Here is a 24,076-nt window from a genome sequence, read left to right on the forward strand (position 1 = left end):
GAATTGCAGAACTGTTAGGACACCCCCCGGTTCTGCCTCAGTAGTCCTCAGTCCGGAAAGTATCCTATGATCCGGGCCTGGACAAGCCAAACCTGCCGTCCTTTCTGAAAGGGATGGTGTCTGACCACCGTGAAGGAGCCCACTGAAGAAAGCCCTCGGAGCGCTCCATCCCGCTCTCCTCTGGGAGGTTTTCCACAGGGCGGGGGGGCAGCAATCTGGCCCTGTGTTTTCAATAGTAAAGTTATGTGGGGAATGTGTTAGGGGTTTCATGTTTCAGTGTCTGTTGTGGGTTGTGCAGCAATGAAGGGGTAGAATCCAGGCTGGCTATTGATCCTAACTATGCCTTTCCAGATTCTGCTGTGTTTTAGCTTTTCTTAAAATGAAAGTGTTGCTTATACATATGTTGTTGTTTAAGGGAGCTCAACAAGCAATTTTGTTATTCCGACTGTATTTTTGTTGGTGCGGCAACAAAGAGTACCGGGGGCTTCAGCTTTCTGTGCCCTGCCGGAGAGCCCGAAACGGGAGCGCAGAAGAGGAGCAAGCCTTGTAGAGAGAGATGAGCTAGAACTAGGCAGGCTGAGACGCCTGCCTTGCTGACCGCCACGTACGTGCAGCAGTCGGGGAGCCGCTCTGCAACCCCCCGACCGCAGCCCGGCCTCGGGTGCCCGGCCCGGGGCACAGCCGGGCCGCGGACAGCGCCCGCACGGCGGCGGCTGCCCGCCTATCGCCCCTCGCCCCGCCGCGTAGCGAGGATGCCCCGGGAGGGCGGAGGTGGTGCCGGGGCTGGGCGTGGGGCGGTAGCGCCGGGGAGAGGGAGTTAATGCGGGAGGGTGGGGGGGAGCCGCGGGGAGCTCCAGCTCGGCGCTGCCGCCCGCCTCCCCGCTCCTCCGCCCGCCCCTCGCCGCCGCCCGCCCGCCGGGAGCGGCTCCAGCGCCGCCGGGGCCGGGCCGGGGCCGCCGCGCCGAAAGTTTGGCGGTCCCCCGGCTGCGCCATGGGCTTCGACCCGTCGCGCTTCGCGGCGCCGGTGGCGGCGGAGCTGCAGTGCAAGCTGTGCGGGCGGGTGCTGGAGGAGCCGCTGTCCACGCCGTGCGGGCACGTTTTCTGCGCCGGCTGCCTGCTGCCCTGGGCGGCGCGGCGGCGGCGCTGCCCGCTGCGCTGCCAGCCGCTGGCGGCCGCCGAGCTGCGCCCCGTCCTGCCCCTCCGCAGCCTCGTCCAGAAGCTGGAGGTCAAGTGCGACTACAGCCCGCGGGGCTGCGGCCGCACCGTGCGGCTGCGGGAGCTGCCCGCCCACCTCGCGGCGTGCCGCTACGGGCCGCCGCCGCCGACCGGCCCCGCCGAGCCGGAGCCGCGGGGCGGGCCCCCGCCCGGCCGCTCGGGGGGCGGCTCCGCCGGGCAGCCGCGGCGGCCCGCACCGGGGGCGGCCCCGCGGCCGCGGGCGGGCGTCGGGCAGCGCTGCCTGCGGGCGCTGCGGGGCGGCGGCGGCGGCGGCCCGGAGCCCGGTCCCGAGCTGAAGAGGGAGGCCCTGCGCTGGAGCAGGAGGGAGAAGTCGCTGCTGGCGCAGCTCTCGGCGCTGCAGAGCGAGGTGCAGCTGACGGCGCGGCGGTACCAGGCGAAGTTCGGCCAGTACATGAGCCACATCAGCAGCATCGCCCGGGACCTGGCGGGCGGCCAGCCCGGCAAGGTGAGTGCGGGCGCAGGCAGCGGCGGGGCCGCACGCCCCGGCCTGCTCCCCTCCGGCGGTGCTCTCCCCGGACCTGCTTTCGCCCTGCCCGACCTGTGAGCCACCGGCCGAGGTGACGGTGCGAGCGGTGTGCCCTGCAGGCCAGCAGTCACCCCCGGCTCCGCGCCGGCTCCCAGCCCGGTCCCCCCCAGCGCATCCCCCGGGCGGTGCGAGCTGCTTCTGCCCGTCCCTCCCCGCCCCCGGGGAGATGGAGCCGCCAGCCCCGACGGGGGACACGCTCCTTGTCGGTCCCTGGTGGCTGAAAACCGGGGCGGTGGTGAGACCGGCGGTGCCCGGTAGTGGTGGTGGCCGAGCGCGGCTTGTCGCTTGCTTGGCCGGAGAGGATGGGAAGCGGGCGGGAGGGGAGAGGGTTTTGCTCTTCGGCTGGCAGCCGGCAAACGGGCCCCGGTTCCTCCAGGCAGGGTGTCCGCATCAGGCCTCCCCACCTCGCAGGGACCCGACTGCTGTTGCTGCGCAGCTTGCTCCAGCTGGGACTGGCAGAAGCTCAGGGGCATGGAGCTGGCGTTTAACTGTTATCTGAGCAGCTGAGGAGTTGTCTTAAAAAAACAAAGCATAAAATTATCGTAAACTTTGGAAATGATGGTGAAAGGACAGCAGAGTCTCTCTTGTTTGGTAGAATGGAGTAACAAGTTGTCACTGTTGATAGCAGAGACTGGTGCAGTGCTTTGCTCTCTTCTCAGGTCTAATGACATTGCTCAGATAGCAACTTGCTTCCTTTAGGCTGAACAAACCATCCGAGAGTGCTGGTGAGCTGGCTGGACTCGCTGTAAGGGGGTTGGTTTTTTTGAGCATTAACTCCAGGCTGGAAGATCGCTGTGTGGGCTCTGGCACTGCTGGTTGCAGCTGTGGCGAGGAGTGTTGCAATGTAAAGAATTTTTCTTTTTACCCAAATCTTCACGGACCCATAGGAAGTAAAATCACAAGTGGAAAAGGTCTGAGCGGCCAAACTCGCTCCTGAAGCAATGTAGTGTGCTGGGGATCTGACTGCTGCATGGGAAATGGGAAAGGGGACGTTGTTTGCAGGACACCTGCGTGCCTAGAAACATGGCTGTTTGTGGCATTGAGAAACTTTGTGTTTGGAGACTTGAATATTTAATCTTTTTCTCTTTTTTTTTTCCGATTTCCTGTGGCTAGCTAATCCATGAGGTTTAGGTTGCTGGCCCTGGGAGGTGTGCTCATACATCTGCTTTATCTTGTGGCAGATGGGATAAGGTCATATGAAGAGGGGCAGCAGTGACTGCTAAGGAGCACGGGGTGCGTGGGAGAAGCAGTGGGTGTAGGAGGGAGGAGAGAGATTTGGATTTTCAGTAAGGAGGTGGCAAGGAGGTGCGGGGATGGGCGTGGAGGCATCGCTCCTGCTGGGCAGCCGCCGAGCACCTCCCGTTTCCCAGCACTGCCAGTAGGTGCTGCTGTATGTCCTGCCGCTCCCCGATCTCTTCTGCAGATGAGACCAGGGTAATGAATAAAACAGGCATTTGGAAGAAAAACTATCAATGAAGTAAAAATATACTTCATTAAAATCAAATGTATCATGCGGCAATAAAACATTTCACTGTCACAGTTAATAAAATATGGGCTTCAGCATTAAGTGTTATGTTTTGAATGTTTAGAAAGGTATAACTTAGGTATCAAATTTATATTAATCAATGAACTTATAGAGACTGGCAAACACAAACACCTAACTGTGCTGGATGAATGCAAATTTTTTTGTGGGGAATATGGCTCCTGAAATGTAACTATTATCATTTGTGAACAAGGTAAAAAAATTTTTTTTTTTTTTTTTTAGAAAATTAGTTACCTGTTCAACTGAAGGAAAAGGTTTCTTTCTCTTTTTCATTTTTAACCTTGACTCCATCACTGTTTTTGAATGGTTTTTTTATATTTTAAACCTTGTGTAGAAAAAACTACTTTTTTACAGATGTGGTTTTGGATTCTTTCTTTTTGGGAGAGAAGTGAAAGGTTAGGATGAAGAGTTGGGTTTCATTTTCTATGTGTATCTTCCCTGAAAGTTGCTATGAAATGTGTACTGACATGACTTTGGGGTCTGAAAATTATAATGTTGTGTATTTTAACCTATGTGTTTAATGTCTGAAATGTTGACACACAGAGGGATTTTATTTTTTTAGAGACTTCCAGACTTTTGGAGCTCTGACTTCTTTCAGTGGTGCTGAGCATTCCTCCCTCCAAAAGCCTGCACTTCTTTCTGTTCAGCACTGAAGATAATCAGGTGTTACCTGTTACTTTTCAGTGGTCCCTTGTTTTTTTTTCCAGTGCAAAGTCTTTTGTTATCTTTTCAGCCTCATTTGCCTTTAAGCCTTATCTTACTGATTCTCCAGCTAAAAATCTTTTGTACATTACTGCTTTCACTTAAGATCTTCTTTTTGAGACTGTATTCTTTAACAATATTTCACCTCTTGCTTCTTAGGGAGGAGAACCCAAACCATTAACGATCATGCTGCACCGAGAAAATGATACTTTGGGGTTCAATATTATAGGAGGACGACCCAATCAGGTAATGAGAAAAGTAACTGTATGTTATTTTGACCATACTTTCTGTTACTATATACACTGTTAATAATAAAAGAGTAACTTTCAATGACAGTAGGTATGGAATCAGCTTCATAGATAGAAGAACTGTATATTATCAGGTGTAATTGGAGTCATTGTTTTGAAGACATAATCTTGTGAGAATTGGATTATTCTCATTTTCAGGAAAGGTGTTCCCATTGTTTTCGCTTTAAAACTTCAGGCTGATCTACACTCAGTTCCCATGTGAGTAATATGTGTTCATGCAAACTGTTCAATGGAAATCTCTGGGCCTACTTCTAAGAACCATTGTTGCAGCATTAAGCCATTGGAATTTTTAGAAACAGCTTGCTTTTTTCATTTAAAGGAGAGATGAAAATTTGCTTCTGTAGCTCGGTTTAAGCACATGTCGTGCTTTCACGTGCCTGCTTTCAGTTTTTCTTTGCAAACTGAAACAGTTTTCATCGATCTTGTATCTTAAATCAATCTAGTCTCAGTCTAGGTTTAGAAAGTTCACTGGAAACCATTGAATATGCATAAGGATCACTAACCCCCCCTAGAATATGCATAAGAATATCTTTGTGGTGTTTTGTTTTGGTTTTTTTTACTTCATTCTTCCAAAAGCATTAATCAGGACTGTCATTACATGTGAAGGATAAAGAAACCTGTTAAACTGGAAAATTAATAGTTGATTAAAAAGGCTTGGTAATAATTATGCACCGATCAGGTTTTTGTTAAGTGGGAGAAATGTAACCTCCTACTATTATTGAGGAGGGGAATGGGACCCTGTATACTAGTTTGGCAATCTTCTGCTCTAAAGCTATATTTAGCGGTGCCAAAGAGTCTGTTCCCATTAGCCTAAGAAGTTCACTGTCTGCGCTGCAGAATTACTGTTCCCCGTGGGTGAATATGAAGACCAGCAGTTATCGAATGTTGGTGCTGTAAATCCAAAGCAAGAGTTTCTCAGCTTTTCTAGTGGAAGGATGAGACAACAGGTGGCTATAAGGTGAAATACACGGGCTTTGATTATATCCATATTTTGAGTATACCAGTAACAACAAAGTCCAGACAATCTTTGGTTTGGATTGCACTGTGACTTCTGTAATTTACAGCTGTAGGAACACTGCAGGGAAAAGGGAGCATGGTGTTCAGCTTTCTCGGAATGGCGGCTGAGCTTCTCTGAAGTACTTTCATGCTGACAGTGCATACTGGAACAGCTTTTTATATTGCAAACTATTAGGATTTTTTAATTAATATTCTGAAAGTTTAAGGACAAATACATGAAGGTTCATAGTACTGTTTGTGGAGAGAACTGCTGGCCAGAGAGAAGGAAATGGTCATGGTCTTCCATTAACACTGATAGTTGGAGATGGAGAAGTTGGTGGAGCTGTGAAGCAGAGCTGAATCTCGGGGGTTTTTGGGTCTTTGAAGTTTAATTCGGAAATTCTGTTTTGTTTTGTTCTCATTGTGATAAATGTGAATACCACAGACATTTGAGTGGCAGTTCCCAGATATCAGTATAAGGTCTCGCTCAACATATCTGGAGCCAAAGCATGTAACGGGAAAAAAGGACTGAGTTGATTCAAATAATGAAAAGAAAAAACTCTGCTCAAAAACTTAAATACTGGAACAGGAATTGTTTGGTAATGAGACAAAAAGTTCATGACGGCGATCTGTACATTCAGGTTGTTCAGGGAAAAAGTGCCCTTGGGTGAAGCGTTGGCTCTTGCAGCAGAAGAGCAGAACAGTGGTGTCATTATATTAGTCACCTATGTGGGAATGTGTTCCTTCACCACACGTTATTTGCGTTTTATAAGTACAATGCAGGTTTTTCCAATTGGAAAGCAGGTGACTCTTGCTGACTTGGGGAACGTACATACATACTTTCCATTGCCTGTGTTTCATTTCAGTCCATAACAGGCTTCCCCACTGTTTCCCTTCTACCTGGAGGGAGGAGGAAAGGAAAGGAGCGACTCACCACAAGCCTGTCTTTTATTTTGTCAGGAAAGGACTCATTTCACATGTGTGTGTTTCTGGGACGTGATTCATTATTCTAATGGAGCAAGGTTGCTTTGATCCTCGCTTTTGTCCTGGGCCCCAGCGCTGGCTGGCTGGGAGGACTGTCCTGCAGAGCAGGCTGTGGTGGCTGTCCCCCCCTGAGGACACCACGGCAAAGCCGGGCTGGAGGGAAGTGTGTGCTGCAGGCATGGCTTGGGGCTCCTGCAGTCACCCACAGACCCTGCCAAAGATAGGGTAAACCGATCACCTCCGTAGCTCCCATCCGTCCCCTGCCGCACAGCCTGTGGGCTGTGTGACAAGGTGCCAGAGCTCAGTATGCCGTGTGCTGTGTTTTCTTGTCTGGGCTGGCGGATACCAGCACGTGCTGCCAATGGGGACCACAAACCAGACTGAAATATCCTTTTTCTTACTGGGTCATACATACTCTTGAAATAGCCAGCGAAATTTCTTATGGAAAAAAAAATACAGCTTTATGTGGGTGAAGGTACTGTAATCTAGCCTTTTGTTTTCTTAAGAAGAAACTAAACCCTGGCCTTCGTGCATTTTGGTTAATGACTATTGCGCTTCTTTTGTCAGAGTTTCATTTCTCACTGCTTACATGGGAACTCAGTGGAGGTCTGTTTGTTCATCATGTCAAAATATTGCTGGAACTGTTAATAAGTTTCCCTTCTGCTTTTCACTTGACACCTATGAGTCTCCGTGACAAAGGACAAAAACTAGCAGTTTATGAAATCATAGTCTGACTAACATCATGTTGAACAATTATTTGTTACCTTGAAATCTACTTGGATTGAGTTTCCATGGGCCAGTTGCCACAAACTGTACAGCGTGTTTTAGTGTTTCCATTTTTTGTTATGTCTCTACAATTTTCTTAATAGAAAAAATGATTAAAAAATTTCCCTATGGGTGTATAGGACCCAGACCTAGAAACCTGTACATGTATGAATCATGCTGTTGGTCAGGGATTCACCAGTCACAGAAGGAAAACGATCATCATATCAACTGTTATCCAAAGCATAACCCATATGGAAAGATTCCTTCATTTATTGCTATCTAGGTTATTATTTGTATGAACACTTAAAAATAGTTTAAGTAGACAGTGTCTGCTTGGCATTGTTTCTTTATTAATAATGATTTTAAGCTATTTTAAAGTATCACGCGATGAAATGAAGTAATTTTAGCATGTGCAACAGCATCAGGTATATCGTTACAGCTATGGTAGATAACTTATCTGCTTTAAATTTGACCTTCGTGTGAGTTGTACTTAGCAATGTGTAGAGATCAACTGGAAGTGAGTTTTCTTTTTGTCCACAGCTGATCTGTATGGATTTCACAGCTGAGCAAGTTCTCAGTCTCCCATGTGAATAGGATTTATGAGGTTAACCAATTCCAACCAAATCCTATCACCGTTACATGCCAGCTAACTAATGTCACTTTGTTCCTAGGAGCTTTATTTTCAAACGCAGAAAAAAGTTTACAAGCAGCAGTAGTGTAGCAGCCCTTTCCATCCTGAGAGAAACACTTGTGCATCCATTTTTATGAGTATCTTCCTCTGTGCATTCATGCACTAGTCACTGTCTGCTGTGAAGTTTGAGGTCTGCTTTAAATATTTTAGCTGGGTTCTGATTACCATTGCACCCTGTGTCTCATTTAGACTAAAATAACGAGAAGTAAATAGATAATCTTATAAAAAATGCTGAAATGGTTCATTAGTTCTGTCCTTTTGATTAATGGCTGGTTTGCATTAAGCAAGTTTAAAAAAAAATCCCAAGGAGCTTAATTCTTAGCTAGAAAAGCAAGCTGCATATTTCAGGTGGATTTGCATTTTTCATTGCTGCTGATTTTTATTCCATCTCATTTCTTGTACTAATGTGGCCCTTTTTGCAACTTCCCTATTGCCTGGTACAGAACAATCAGGAGGAATCTGCTGAGGGAATTTTTGTGTCAAAGATTTTGGAAAATGGACCTGCAGACAAAACAGAAGGCCTGCAAATTCATGACAAGATTATTGAGGTAAGGAGAAAAAAAAAAAAAAAAAAAAAAAGGGCAGTGGATTAGTCTGTTATATTACCAGATTAATCAAGGATTTGATGGTTTTTACACTAATTACGTTGTAATTTTCCTCTTTTGCTGTGTCTAAACATGATTCTTGTACACTGAACTTCTTGAACATTTCTCAGATATGAAGACACATGATGGATTTTTCCAACAACTAATAAATGTATTGGTCTCAGGATTAAGCTGATTTAAGCGAGGCAAAGGTGTAGATGCTGAAATAGTAAGCAAGAGAGGCTTCTTTTCATTAACTTTAGAAAGAAGGCAAACAACTCTATGGAAATTCACAGGTTTAGTGAACTTGATTTTGCCCTCTGTAGGTGCTATTACTGTTTTGACTCTGGGACACTGCAGAGAAGCTGTGCTGGTAAGCAGTGCTGTGAAAGTTCTTAAGCAATTAGAGAAAGTACTTTCTGCTATATCAACAGAAGATCATCTGTTGTTCTCACCAGGACCCATATAGCTCTTTCCCAGTCATGTAATATGCTAGCTTGGAAATTTTAAAGTTTATTCCTGTGTTATATGCAGTTTTTTCCCATAAAATAACTATAATTAAAAAAAAACCAAAACGATAACTCAATCTGAAGAATAGGTTGCTGCCTGGCCTACATGTGTAACTGTAATTAGCCCTCTAAGAGGTCTCGAAAGAACAGTTTCAGTCACTGAAATAGACTCTTTAGGGTGCTGTCAAAATGGCATTTCACATCGCAGCTCTAATACAACTCTGAATGATGGCACGTACCAGTACCTGCTGGGTTTGTTTAGGATACATCACTCCAGCCTTGGGTTTACGGGAAGCTTAGAAGCGTAATGTGAACTTGCCAGTTGGACGGAGTTTTGAACAAAGACACACAAAACAAGTGGATTGGGAGACAAACGCAGAGTGCTGCTGCTGGCTTGTTGCGTTACATCGCTGTTAAGGACTGGAAACATAAGCCAAGAGTGTTTGAATGCTGGCAGTGCTCTTAATGTTGAGAGCCTAGAGCAGTGTGTGAAAGCAAATTATTATATTTTCTTGTAAAAGAAAGCTCACGCTCTTAGCTGGCAGATGCATGCATCTCTAGGAGAAACCAAGCTGGCTGAGCAGAACCGGACTTGCAACATAACTCTTATCTCCCCAAGATACACAAAAAGCTTTCGCATCCAATTCGTCTGTAACAGCAGCCATATGCTGAAAAAAAAAATCTGTTTTCTTCTGACATTACTAGTTCACTTACCACACTGTGTTTTCTACAGGCTAACCAGCTATGTAGTTTTATGCATTTGCTCAACACTTCCTGCTTTATTTTACTGTTCTTTTGTAGTGCCTTGATTTTTAAGGCAAAATGGAGTGGCTTTGGAAGAGGGAGGAATAAAGTCACAAACTAGCATTCATTAAATGTGAGGCCATTTCTCAAAATGCCACCATAATTGATGCTTGATTTTTATTTGTCAAAAAATTCTGGCTGCATAAAATCATCCTGGTATTTAAATTGCTACTGAGAACATACAGATTTCAGTTCTATGTGAAACTATAGATTCAATCTAGCATAAGTATTCATACTGCTCTGAATGGAGCACCATTTTCACCATATTAATATACAACAGCTTTGTATATAATTTTTTGTATTCAGGCAAGCATTTAAAAATGTTCAGGGCTGGGCCAAATATTCTACTAAATGTTTCAGTGTTAGACTAAAATAAAAAGAGGAGGAGAAATGGTAACATTAAGACTTTCTAAATGAAATGCAAATAAGTTATTATTCCTCCATGCTAGATCTAGGAAGCAGCTGGGGTCAAAAAATTGAATTTTTCCTTGCCCATACATAGCGATCCATGTCTTCTTGCACTAGGATGCCCTACCAGCACTGCTGTGGTTTGTTGTGAAGGATCAATATGAAAGCTTCTGCTGTAAGGAAGTAAGTCGGATGGTGTAACTGTTTCAAATATGTTGGCAGATACACAGAATATGAGTTCTGGTGAAAAGTTGATAGGAAGTGGAACTTACTATTATTGCTTGCTTTTCACTCACTTGGTGATCTGATCTAATGGGTGATCTTTTATGAGACCATTTTTCAGTAACCAAGAGCAGAAGGAACTGATGTTGTTTGAAGAGCCTTTAATAGCTTCAGTCAGTTGTTTGGCAATGTGATGCCCGGGGTGTTTCTAGCAATGTGTAGCTAATGGGATAATGGACAGAACTATCCCATTAAATCAGGAGAACATCTGTTTTCAAGGCGTATTGCTAAATAAAGAAGGTAATTTGTTTCAGTGCTCTATCAGATGTTTAACAAATGTTAACTGCACGTGGTTGACAACAGTGAGTTGTGCACATTTCAGATGACCGTCTTGTGGCTTACCTAGCGCAGCAAATGGATTTCGCAGTCCTGTGGCATTGGCAGCTGGAGTTGTGAGCCAAGGCTGGCAGCCATAAGTGTTGCTGCGTTTTACCTTATATATATCGTTATCTATGGCAGCAACTTTGCCAAATAATTGTTATGGTATTTGAAAGGGTGCCGAGGGGAGAAATCAGATTTCTTTATTAAGGTATTTATTCTAAGTGTAAAAACGCCACACAAATGACTTGAATTCTCAGAGGTTTTTGAGATCATTGTGCCCAGAACATAGGCAACAGAGCCTCCTTGACTCTTTCATCTGAAAAATGTTGGTGTTTATGTGGGCTTTACCCTCAGGTGAGCATATTTTGTGCTTGAGAACCTGAAAACTGGAACAGATGCCTGTGGGCTGGCAGGGTGGTGGTGGGTGAGGGTGAGAGGGAGAGGTGAAGGGCGACAACCCCAGGTACCCTGTGTCAAGGGGCTGCAGCTCTTCACAGGGTACTGTCACAGGACCCTCACTGGTCATTTTCACTGTTCTGCTGAGGAACAGATGATTTCAGGTGCAGCTTTACCCTCTTTATTCAAGGTTAGCTCCTCTGTGAGAAAAGACTTGTTTATGAAGTGTAAAGCTGGCCTGGGACAGTGACCTGCACAAGCAGCACTTTGTCAATATGTACTTTCAGGAATCTTATTACAAGCCAAAAATTATCATTATTTGTTCATTGAGGAGTGGTGAACTGCCTCATGAATTACTTTTATGTAGCAGGTTCCTGCAGATGTCACAGTCTTCTGCTGCTTTCAAAAATTTTTTATCCAAAAATCTAGCTCCCTAGATTAACACAATGCAGCATGTGTGCCAGGACTAAACACCGATCCCACGCTATAAAAAGCATCTCATAAAACTAGATGCAGGATTGGTATCTGTGACTCCCAACTGAAAGCCTTGGATATGAGCAGTGGTACAAAGCCACCAGACCTCTGACTTTTGGATCTCTCTCTTACTTTCCACACCTGCCTGTGAATCACAAGAGGAGGAGAGAAGCAGCAAGCCATGGACAGGACTGTCTCTTAGTCTGTGCTGGTTAAAAGAATTCTTGTTGCTGCTGGGAGAAAATACAAAATGTGTTTAGAATGGATCACAGTTATACAGCTATGCATCGTTTCATCTCCTCCTCACTTCAGGCAAATCCTTCCTACTAAGTTCACTGCTCATCTTTGCTAATGGTATTAGCCTCCTCAAGGCAGTATAAAACAGCTATGCTCCTTGGCAATGTTGCTGATACACAGAAGTGTTTTACCTGATGCTTGTTCATACATATTTATAGTTCTGAGCAGTAACACTGGAACTGGCTCTTTCTGTATGGAGGAAAATTTTACTCTCAGTAAAATTACTGTTTGCAGTCAGTTTAACTTCAGATAAGAACAGCACCACATTGGCCAGAGCTCCAAGTACACTAGTTAATGCCTAGTTAACAAGCCATTCCAAATGAGTTCTTTATACTTGTTTTGGGTTGTTTTTTCTTTATATAATATTATATTTTACAAAAATTGGTATGTCATCTCCTCTGGTTTTAAGCCCAATTTTAGGAAAAAACTGACTGATTTTCTCAAATCCTCTTTCATTCTGTAAGTCACAATGTCTTGCAAAATACCATTGTATTACTAAGGTGGGATATGCTGATATTATCTTTTCACTTCACTGTTGTACATAAAATACATGACTGGGACAGAATTTGCAATCCAGATGGAATTCCTGATTTTTTTTTTTTTTTAATAAGAGCAGTATTTCATTAATTTGAGGAAAAAGAGCTACTATTAATTCACCTTGCCTAAGAGACAAAGCCCTGTAGTCACAGCTGAACCTTCTGTAGTAGGTTTGCCAAATAACAAAAGAGCAGTGAAAAACCTTGTGTGCAAGTGAAAGGGGCTTAGGCTGAAGACCAAAATACTCATATGAGGAACTGTAAGCACATCATCATCTGGAAGGCTCAAGTGTTTTTCTGTTCCTTGCACTGCAAGGCAAAGGCTTCTGTTCTTTTACTCTCAAGTGAAATGAGAATATTGGCCCTTTTGCATTTTAGTCAGTTGATTCTCATTAGTTTGATGGCTGAGAAGCAGGCATGATGGAGAAGAGGGGAAAGAAAAACATTTTGTCTGGGATCTTTAAGTCTTTTTGAAAAATGAGATGAATGCATATGTATCATGACTATGCATTTTGTTTATGCAGCCTGAGCTCCGTAAGTATATAATAAATAAGACTTCATCCTTTATTCCACGTTTCCCTTTGTTCTTTTCACTTTTTTGGAGAGTACACACACAATGGCTTTCAAGCGCATGTCAGCAAAGCCAGTTTCAATAAAGATGAAGTCTTGAGGCTTATCCTGGCAGAAGTAACTTAGATCTGCAAAGTGCCTACACAGAAACTTTTTTAACTATTGCCAGACTGCTGACTGTGCTGTGTGTCAGCCTTGTGATGTTTTATCATCTTCATGTTTCTGTCATTACACTCACTATGTTGCTCAAGCAAAATCTTTGATACTAGTCATGTTTATTTGGCTAAGAATCTCCACTGTCAGATTATGTCTGTAGAAGTAGTGAGCTTTAAAACTGTCTTGCTGGGATCAGAGCTAGTCGATTTGGGATGGCTTTGAACCAAAGCTGCACACGATGTGGCCAGTAAGATCCGGGTGTTAGCTGAGGAAACTTTTATACAGCCGATTGTAGTGGTGTGGATTTCAGTGTATCTAAATATACCCAAAGTAGCCTAAGGTATATTAAGTTCTCTTAAATCTTTAACAAGTTCATAATCGTATGTTACAGGTAACCAGGTCTGGCACCTGCATTCATTAGATAACTCCTAATTAGTCTGAAAGATCCCTGGCATAATATGTTAGTTATACCATAGGCTTAGAAATGCCTGTAGCCTCTTTTCATGTCTCCCTTACCTGTTGAGATAGAGGTTTTTGGACACCTGAATTCTTTCATCTGTCTAAAGAAACTTTAAAAAAAGTCAGGTGTGACCAGGTCTGTACATAACTTCATTTGAATAGGAGCTACTGCCCCCACTGACTTCTTTACTTAACAGAAAGCCTTAGAGTGCTTCTCCAAGAAGTGAGAGATCTGGGTTGTAGGCTCTGCCCTGCCTGCAAAGGACTGAGTTAACCTGTCCAGGTAATCGCCCTCCTTACTAGGGCAGAGGCTGTGGGAGACCAGCCTCCACCCATCCTCTTCAAATGGAGCTAGGTGCCAGCAGGCATTTGAGAGTCAGGATTATTCAGTGATAATCTGCTGTGAAATAGATGCTGGTTCCAGGGAGCTGTATCTGGAACACTGGCCCTGCCCTTTCCTAGGTAAGTGCCTGTGCCAATACATAAGAGTTTTCCTCTCTCTTGCACAGTTTGGCATGTTACATGACGCATTCTTGAATGATGCTTGCATTTCTGACTTCAGTGTCTTGACTTTGAGAGGGGAGGTAGCAAATGCTGTTAACCAGGATATCCTCTAGCTAGGACACTTTCCTAGGTATGAAAGATAGGGTTCCCTGACTGAGTAAATACCAGTAGCCAAGGTTTTCCTCCTCCTGGTCTTTGTTCTAGCTGCTGCTGTTATCTAAAATGTGGTTACTGCTGCTGATGCCCGCTCTCAGGAGGCTATGCAGGCTGGATCTCATGTAGGTGGAGGAACGTAGTATTCAATGTTACCTCTGTGCAGGAGGCTGACATCTCACTGTGGGCATCCTGGAATGCCTGAATTTTGTACTTTATTGCCTGAGTTCCCAAATATCAGTAGCCCAAATTTGTCTGGACTCACTATAGGTCTTTAGAGGTGCCTGTGTTCCTCTCTATTCACGGAACTAAAATGCAAATGTTGTGTTTAGGAAAACAGGTTATGTTCCTTCTAGAAAGCATTTAAAATTCCAGCAGTTTACTGTCTATGTTTTAAAAAGCGAACAAGAAACTTTTGTTTATGTGACCTAAAATTTCTGTATTTTTTTGTGGTGAAATATGTTAGAGAATGAACTACTGAAATAATCCGCTTCCATATATAATATTTTCTTGCAAATCTTAGTAAGACTTCACAAAATACTTTCTATCCTAAGCAAAAGGGAGAAATGAAACAAAATGATATTTAAGAAGTGGAGAACTTGGTGTTAATAGGGTAATAGAGAATAATGACTTAAGCTTTTGCAATCAGAAATTCGGTATTTGATCCTTTAGTTGATTGAATGAAGTCTTATGTTCATAAACAGGCAAAATATTATTTTGTTACTTGTGTAAAGCAGCATTGTGAAAAAAAATTTAAATGCCTTGGCTTTTAAGAGGAGATTTTTTTTTTTTTTGTCTGAGCTATAAACTGAGAAGTTTCTGTCTGCTGAGAACTTGCTGTGGACCCAGCTCTAGAGAGGCACAAGCCTGTGGGAGGATTTCTCAGCTGTGTTCATTTGGGCTCGTTCTCACAGACAAGCCAGGCATGTGTGCAAATATAACGCTATGTTGTTGTTGTGGAAATATGTGTGCTCACAGTGCTTTTATCTAAAAAAAACCCTGGCAACACCAAACATGTGGTTGGAATATGACCACCGGATGAACTCTCCAATTAGTTTATTTGCAGCATTGGTATATTCAAAAGATAAGGCAGTATCGTCCTTTTCAGCAAGTCTCTTCAGCTTGCAAGTCATAGCTCTTTTGAGATGCAGCTAGCTGTTGTACTGCAACTTTGTATGTGCTTGGATGCTTCTCTGCAAGGGGCTCGCAGTAAGCAAAGAAAAGGAGATAGTAGGGCGGCGGGAACAGGGCACAGGGCAGATGTGGAAGGAGCTGTGTGGGAGTGTTTCTGAAATGCTGCCCAGCATGAAAGGAGTCAAGAGAGCAAGCTAAGTGGAAGTGGTGAAAATCATCTTTTACGGTGGGTTTGTATGCTACTCCTACCATGTTGGGTCTTTGTCTAGGGGACTTAGGTTAAGCATGATAGAAGAGGCTTTGGGATCTTGCAAGCACATGAGTGTGCATAACCCCCTCTCTCCAACGAAATATTTCTGTTTTGCTCTGACTGTGGTGGATCTCTGCAGCAGCTGGATCACTGTAGAAGCAGAAGGGGAAGAGTGAAGGAGAGTATGCAAGGAAGAAGAAAAACAGGGAAAACTGGGCTTGACAATTAAAGAGTACAAAGCACCGACCTTATGTTTCCACAGGTGTGTTTTCCAGTGCTCGCCCATAAATAGGCAGTGTGGGAGGGATGGAGGGGATGTAGGACAGGGGCAACTGAATTGTGGAATAGGATCATCTATACAGACTGCCATGAACTCTTGATAGGGAAATAAGGTGGAACAGTAGTGGGGCAGAACTATAACTGTACTGTGTCTGCGGAGTGGAGCAGTAGCTAAATTGGCAAGTCAGCGGTGCTGTTAGGTGGGAAGGATTCTGGTTAACCTGTGGAAGAGCTGACTAACATAAGAACCTGCAAAATCCCATAAGCGGTGTTGCTACCATGCACCGCAGATCCCTAGGCACCGTGTGAAGGCCTGATCACACCCATCTCCTTCATAAAGTGTCTAATCTCACCCCTGAGGGGATAACGTGTCAGAAACTTGGCAAGTTGAAACTCAGCATCTTCCTAGATACCCTGTTAGAGCTTGTCTTTGCTGCATGTCATCTTTTTCTTCCTTCCCATGATTTTTTTTTTTTTTTTAAAGCTTTAAAGTAAACCTTGCAAAACAATGGAACTTTAGCATGCTTCCATCTCGCCCAGCAGCAGGAACAATGCAGTTTTATGTGCATCTGGGGTAGTAGGTTTGGAGGAAACTTTTGTTTATATGAGGTTTTAGAGGTGTTCATAAGCACTTTCAGGAATGCATTAAACAACTTGACTAACATCTGTCAAATGCTGCTGCTTTCATCGCCTTCCCAGGAAGAGAAGGGCATGTGCAGGGGAGTGTTTTGTTTAGCAATTTTTCAAATAATTACATACACACATATTTACATGTTGGTATCTGTTTATGTTAGGGAAGACAAGGTCATAGAAATGTATCTTTATATTCAGCAACAATGCTGAAGGTGGCAAGGTTTTGTGATGAAGACTCTTGCTCTTTGGTCTTTGCTCTGGGCCTGATCTTGGGTCAGCCCTGAAGAAAGTGCTTTCTCTTCCATTGACAAGCCGAATCCCCACGACAGTTGGGCTGTAGGTGTGATTGTGTATCATTGCCTTGCTCCTGGACCAAGCCTGTCTTATAGATACGGTGGACTTGATGGTCAGTATGGAGCCGAAGTACCCTAGCCTGGTGAACTCTGGAAGGTTTGAGAGGAGGAAAGGCATTTTCTGATAACTTTCCTTAACCTTGTCAACTATGTAGTGAATAGAAAAAGTCAGAAGCTTCAGAGAGCGCTTCAGGATGGATCAGAGGGAGCTAACCCATTGAGGCTCATATGATGAAGACTAGTGGGAATAATTGATGGTAAGCCCAGCTATGGAAAGCTCTGATAAAGGCTGAGACCATGCTGAGTCTGTTGCTTGGAACTGAAGGATGTGCGAGGAAGCCGTGGCTCCCACAGCACATGCTGCTGGCACCCCAGAAGCTCTTGGCATTTTCAGAAAGTGAAAAGAGCCTTCTTCAGCCTTTCATGAAGGTTGTTCTTTATTGTGGTTGAGACAACTTCACAGTTAGAGGAGCTGACAGCTTACATATGTTGTGTGAATGCAGCGTTTTATCCTCTTAAGTGACTGAATTGATTGTTGCAATCCAAGGATATATGCCCAAAGAGCTTTGATCTCTTCTGCCCTTTTTCTTAATCAGCTAATTATATTTGTAAGGAGTAGCTAATCACTGTTCTCTATAATTGGACGCTGAGTGAAAAAAGCCATTCGTGTCTGCCAGTGCAGAAATGCTCAAAATGAAGTCATTATTCATGGCTTCACTTAAAAAAAATTAATAACCTAATTTTTAAGGAGCTGTGAAATGCAGCAGTGTGTTGAACGGGAGAATGCTCCTCCTTAGAACTTTTGAATAGGAGTAGTCAGAAGCATGTACAGCATTGTGCTTTCCAAATGCTTTGAAAATTGAAGTGATGATGTAAAAAAGGTTGTTGTTTGGAAACTCTTTCTCCCCAAAATGCAGAATTCTGCAGCATTTAAAACCACACTGTAATGGAAAAAGTAGTTTTCCAATTGGCAAGAGCAGGTGTTGTCTCTTCAAACCACCATCAAAGACTGTGCTAAGTAAAATCAAATATACTAAGCTAAGTACATTTGTTACTAATACATAGACATTTTAGTAAATGTATGTCTTGTTTGGAATTGCAAATCTAGTGTAATTTTACAACTTTGTATGTAGACCCAACTTGATTGAATCACTACTGCTGCAGGAAAGGAGCGCAGAATGACTCAACACTGTTTCTTCTTTCAAATAATTTTGGAAGGCATTTTCTTTATGAAATATTGTTGACAAAATAAGTCATGGCTGCTATGTTTATTTACATAGTAAGTTTATGTATGTTATTTACAGGATATGATTTACATAGTATTTTCTTGGAGGAATTTGTCTTTTCAAGTAGCAAGACTGGGAAATGCAGAGGGGGGGAAGGGGAAATTGTGGAAAAATTTAATTCATAACTGTTGATATCCTGCTGTTTTCTGCTTGTTTTTTAAGTATGAAAACCTTATTTGAACATCACTATATTCTACACACCTATCAAATAATTTAGCTTCTTTAAAATTGGATAAATTATGAAACTGTGTGTCTAGAAGTGGTCATCTAATGTAGGAGAAAGTCCAAAATAGGTTGATATAGAGGATGAGGGTTTTTTTTCCCTTCATCTGTCTTTTCCTGACCATTTGGAGCATCCAACATTTGAGGGACCCAGTGGCTCAGAGCCTGCCCATCTGTTTCTAAGTACAGTCTTTCAATCTTGTTGTTTCTTTAAGTATGCTGATCAAGTGAGTTAATATCTGAAGTCCTTCCAGCAGCTCACAGGAAGAAGGCATGCTATTTTAAACGGAAGGGATTTGCTGTCTTGCATGAATTAAAACATCTGGATCCCTACACTTCTCTGTTACGGTTTGATTGAGTTGGGCTAGTCTTTGGCACATGGCAAGTGTGGAGCCATATGGTCTTTGTGCTGTCAGCAAGCCTTTTCAGCACATACCTTTGCCTACCCCCCAGCCTTCTCTGAATGGTAGTTGCTACTGTGGCCTGAAAGATAAATTATCCAGGAGCTTTCAGGCTGTTGTGCCCTTCTTGAATGGATTAATTGCATTTTTGAATGGTACAACATCCAGCAGCCTGGAGCAGAAAGCCGAATCCTTCACTTCCCCTGCAGTGCTCAGAGCCCCGATCCAAACTGGATACCTTGTGCTAGTGCCAGATGTGTAGCAGCATTTTCTGACTTACAGTTTGTGTCCCTTGCATCTTGTTTTCTTAATGTCTCCATGAAATCTCCAAGTGCTCAGCGCAGCTGTTTTTAAACATACTCTACACTGTGGTTAAATGGAAAACTGACTGTTTTGAGAAGTCTTTTAACAGAAATTTACTTCCTAGTGACCAAAAGAATGGTGTTAAAGTCATAATGCACTTGCTAGCATATCTTTTAATTTTTTTTTATTTTGAACGGTGAGCAAGAACCTTTCCTTCTAACAATAAGTATGATATTTTCTAAAAATACATGTATTTTTCCTTGTTTTCAAATATTCAAAATACTTTAAAATTTATTTTTAAATAAGTTTGTAATATTTTTAATGATTTATCTATTTTCCATTTTTATTTAAAAAAGAGTAGGAAGAGCATGAGTGAGTAGGAAGAACATTTCTGTTTCTTCGATATAAAAAGAACCTGTAAGAAGCAAAAATGTTTCATATAATTTTTTGTAAAGAACTCTTACTATTGCTAGAATTTCTCATTAAATAAATGTAGACCACTGTTTTCTGTCGTCTTTTCTGAGTCACTTAAGTACTGTACCCTTGTACTAAGAGTGTGGGTTTTTTGTATTTTTTCCCTCCTTCCTGCTATGAGGTAAAGGAAATCTAAAGAATCAGTATTCATCACTTAATCCAGAGGTTTTATCTTTTAATTAACACAAACCATAGACAATATTATAAAGATTAAAGAACACATTGACATTTCAGAACACAATTCAGAGAGTGAACTCTTCAGAAAGTGCTGTTAATGTCTTAACTTAGCAGAGTTTTAATCTGACTGTTTAAACTCGTGTCTTATGTTAGTCAGAGTCTCGCAGTCCATTCCTGCCATTCTCCTGATGTCGGCAACAAGTACTTTGCGGAGTTCCAGGACAAAATGAAGAACCATGTGTGTACGTTAGTGACTTCTTTCTATGTGTATTGCTTTGCATTTGTCTCTTTCTCTTTTGTGTTGTGCTTCCTGTGATTTTTAAGTTCTGTGATTCAAGGAGCTACCTCCATGTATACTTTGAAGCACGTATCGTGTAGGAAACAGCTTATACTAGCCCTTAAAGTTATTAATTTGAAAGCCAGCATGTTACTTGTTAGCATGGCTAGTTTGACTACTCTGATTTCAATTCTCAGATCTGCTTGGCCATAGTTACCTGTTTTCTTTTTAATTTAAAAATTTGGGAAGAACTGGTTGGGCGCAGTTTGGATAACCTCAGTTCCACCTAGAGCCCTTGGTCCGCCATTTCCTACTAACTGGCTTTGCAGTGGCATTGTGGTCCTTCCCGATGAGGTTGTTGGAATGGCAGCTTTCATGTTTTCTTGCAGTAGAGACTGAAAATTAATTTGCAGTAAAAGAAATGGGTAAAAAAAAATCAAATCGACAATGTTAGAGAGTATTTTCAATGAGATAAATGTTGATGAAATGTAAACCATTTAGTTAGAAATTCCTGTGTGTCATTATTTATGTATTTTATCAGGAGAAAAAAGTTAGTTCAATCCTTTGTTTTCTAGATGCTTTTATTTTTTGACATATAAATGTTAAATGTCTATGCTTCAGCCTGTTATCCTGGTCTCTTAATCAATGGGGACAGAGGCGCAGGCAGAGGGCAATTTGAGATATTTTAGTTACTATGTACAAGACGCCTTTCCATCTGAAGTTTCCTGTCCATTTTCATTTATATAATTTCAAAACAAAAAATATCCCCTCCTGCTTTCTTAACCAGAGTCACTGCTTAGTGCACAAGTACCACCATCGTGCTTCTCTGTCATCTCAAAGTACCTGTTGTTTGGCTATGCTCTCGAGTTATTAAAGATCTGTTCTGGGAGAAGCAGCCTAAATTCCATACCCAGTTGGGAAGTTTTTGCTTTGATTCAGCCACTTGGAGATGAAATGAGACCTTAGAGGCTAATGGAGTGTATACGTGTGCTAGACTCTCACAAAATAGTGGAGTCTAATTATAAATTAAATGCACCATCATTGATTTTTTTTTTTCCCATTTCTGATTTTTAAGTGAGCTGAGTTTTCCCCAGGTTCATGTATTGTACATTTTATCAATAAGTGGCCCGCCAAACCGTGATGAATCCATGTTATTAAGTAGGAGGACAATAACAAGTGATGTTAACCAGCCTGTGCCAAACCATCTGCCTGATGTTTACTTTTTTGAGTGCCGATTGTGTGTTCAGCGGTGTACAAAGCCCTGAAAAAAGAAATGGCAATCTAAAAATAGCGTCAGAGAATCTAGAGTATGTGGGGCACTTAAGATGAGCTTCATCTTGCCTGATGCTAAATGTCTTAATGTTTTCTCATTCTGTAAGTATTAAAGATGAGCTAGGCACCTATTTTTAGTAAAGGTGATTAGTTCAGCCTGAGATATTTAACTTAGTGACATCTGAGTTAGGATAAGATTTGTTTGACCCTTCAAAGAAGACAGTGGTAGTGATATATCTTAAGCTCTTGGGAAGTTTCATATGAACCAACTTCTTTTTATTGCTTTGTCAGTGCTTTTGAGGTTAGGTTGTTGGGATAAAAGGCCTCTTTGTACGGAGTTCTTCACTGTAAAGCCAGAACAAAGCTTACCGAATCTTGTGTTGTCCAAGAATAAACACGATTTAAGAGGAAAGAATGTAACTTGTTTCATTCACCTTCTTGGATTACAATTCACATAGGTCTGATATTCCATTCTCCTGGAATTACATATTTCACTAATTTAAATGGGAGCTTGAATGTACAAGGAACATGTTTATAGTATGTAAAATGCCAGCTTAAATATGAAAAGAGAAATTCAGGTACAAAACTGGGCTTGGAATCCACCTACCATGCTGTGGTACTCCTGTTTGAGTAGGAGGCCTGCTCCAACTCCATAGTCTTAATGACTCTCTCAATGTTACATTTTTCATTAAACAAACAAGACAAAGTGTGCGTACAACAACAAGATCAAGCCTTATTCCATGTTCCAGATATTTCGATTGCTAAATTTTGAACATTGTTACTCAAAATCTGGCAGGAATTAGCATGGGAAAATATGCAACTTGAAATGCTCCAGTAAGCCCTGCCTCTGTAGAGACTAGCTTCGAAATAATTTAACATATGGTTTCATGTCATATCCAGTCTCATTAATCTCTCGTATCTTTGGGATTGGAATAAAGAAAACCCAAGTGTGAGGAGGCAATCTGTATCCCCGAAGAGGATGGTCAGTGTACCACTGGTTTAGCTGACTCTGCTGTAGTGGAAGAAATGATGTGAACAGCTGTATCGGCTGAGCACGCTTCCTAGATCTCAGCTTTGACTGTTCTCTGCACCTTTTTAGAAGTTAGCAACCTCTGATTTTGGCAGTTTCTGGAGGAATCTGAGTAGCTGTTCTTGGAACCTTGGTGATGGGTTTTAGAGAGTAAAGATGCAGATGCGTGTTTGAAATGGTACAGAGAGCCATCCATCCTAGCAGCGGAGCGATGCTTCATTTTTCAGCAGTCTTCAGAGAGGTGGAGTTTGTTCAGAGAAACAGACCGTACAAAGACTGAGAGACTGGCGATGTTCTTTTGGCAAGAGAACAATATGAATTATCTCATTGCTCAAAGTATGAAATTCTGATCTGCACTTCTCTTGCTTTTGGGTTTAGTATTTTGTATGGAGACTTAAGATACACCAGGGAAGGAAGGCAGTGTCTTTTATCAAACTCAGACAGTTGTAAAAGATAGGCAGTCTTTTGGGCAAAATGTGCTTTCATTAAATCTGGCATAGAAGGATTTATTATATATATCTTTAATTAATTAAAGTTTTTAGTTTGTTGTTTTTTTTTTTTCCTAAACCAGGACTGAGAAATTAAGAGATGTGAGGGTTGTTCTCTGCAAAATGTTCTTTGCTTATTCTTAGTCATCTTTATTGATGTGTCTACATGAGTTTATTCTGGTGCTTCACGGTTGGGTGTTTCCACGCAATTTCAACAAGCATATCTGCGCACTGGATGAGCATATCAGGTTTTAGGATGCACACATGTGAGATGCATTGATTCTGAGGATGCCTCTGTGGGGAGGCATTAAAAGCTACAGTTAGAAGGATATGTTGGCTGTAGAAATACCTTGAAAAGTTTTGATTTTGGTTTTGTTTTTTTTTACATTTGTTTTTCAGTCTCCATTTGGTGTTTATTGGTCTATGGCATGCTTGTGTCTGCTTCTGAATTTGGTGAAATTTGGGAGATGGGGTGTTGTTTAAATGCTAATGGGGGCTTTTTCAAAGTTTTGTATATAAGTAGTTGGCTAGTTCTTAGAAAGCTGTTCCACTTTTCCTACATCCTATGAGGGTAGAAAAGTGCTTCCGTCCAAAAACCCAAAACAACCCCCACCCAAACCCTAAAAACCTCGCTCCTATCCAAGTATACTCTCTCTGTATATATAGTGTCTGTGTATGAAAATATAAATGTAGAATTTAAAACATGAAAATAGAATGGTTCTTTCTCTCTGCTATGTAGGACTGTAGTGAATCAGTTGCTCTTATAAGTAGTAGTGAATTGGCATCGAGAGGCTACAATGAAGACGGGGAACACTATTGCAGCAGAAGCACAAACACCAGTGTAAAGTATAATCCTTGCCTCGTGAATTAACAATCTAAATAAGTGAGTCAGACTGCAAAAAAGTGACAAACATTTAGTGTTCAGTATGGTGGTTTTCAAAAGCCCTTTTAAATCCCAGATTTCTTAAAATACTCTTTGGTGGAAAGTTTTGTCACTTTTTATTTGATACAGTGGAGATATTAATGGGCTAGGAGGTAAGGCACAATGGGATAGTATAAAAGGAGCACCTGAAGTTTTATCTATTAAGCAGATTTTTCCAGTCTTTTTTTTTTTTTAACATGGTTTTTGAACTGTGCATTCTGGATATCATTTAACTTTCCCTTGCAACAGTTTTCCAACTCAGCTATTATATGACCATAAAGCTGTGTTTTTGGGATGAGATTTAAAATTTCTTTTTATAATTTGTGAGCTGTGTCTTCCTGTGTTCCGAAAGCAACTACCATAATTTCTCA

General features: G+C 42.4%; 1 protein-coding gene across 1 annotated transcript in view; it reads left to right on the forward strand.

Annotated features, from left to right (window-relative positions):
• The first annotated feature begins 947 nt into the window (after positions 1-947).
• The window catches only part of PDZRN4 (PDZ domain containing ring finger 4), a 253,950-nt gene continuing 230,821 nt past the window's right edge, over positions 948-24,076 (forward strand). The window contains exons 1-3 of the mRNA XM_087765330.1: positions 948-1,681; positions 4,167-4,253; positions 8,195-8,299. Coding sequence (XP_087621456.1) covers positions 992-1,681; positions 4,167-4,253; positions 8,195-8,299 — 882 coding nt within the window. The 5' untranslated portion in view covers positions 948-991. The remainder of the gene's footprint in view (positions 1,682-4,166; positions 4,254-8,194; positions 8,300-24,076) is intronic.

The sequence above is a fragment of the Nipponia nippon genome, unplaced genomic scaffold, assembly GCF_047370975.1.
Source record: "Nipponia nippon isolate SJK-2023a ecotype South Korea unplaced genomic scaffold, ASM4737097v1 scaffold_3, whole genome shotgun sequence".
Lineage (NCBI taxonomy): Eukaryota > Metazoa > Chordata > Aves > Pelecaniformes > Threskiornithidae > Nipponia > Nipponia nippon.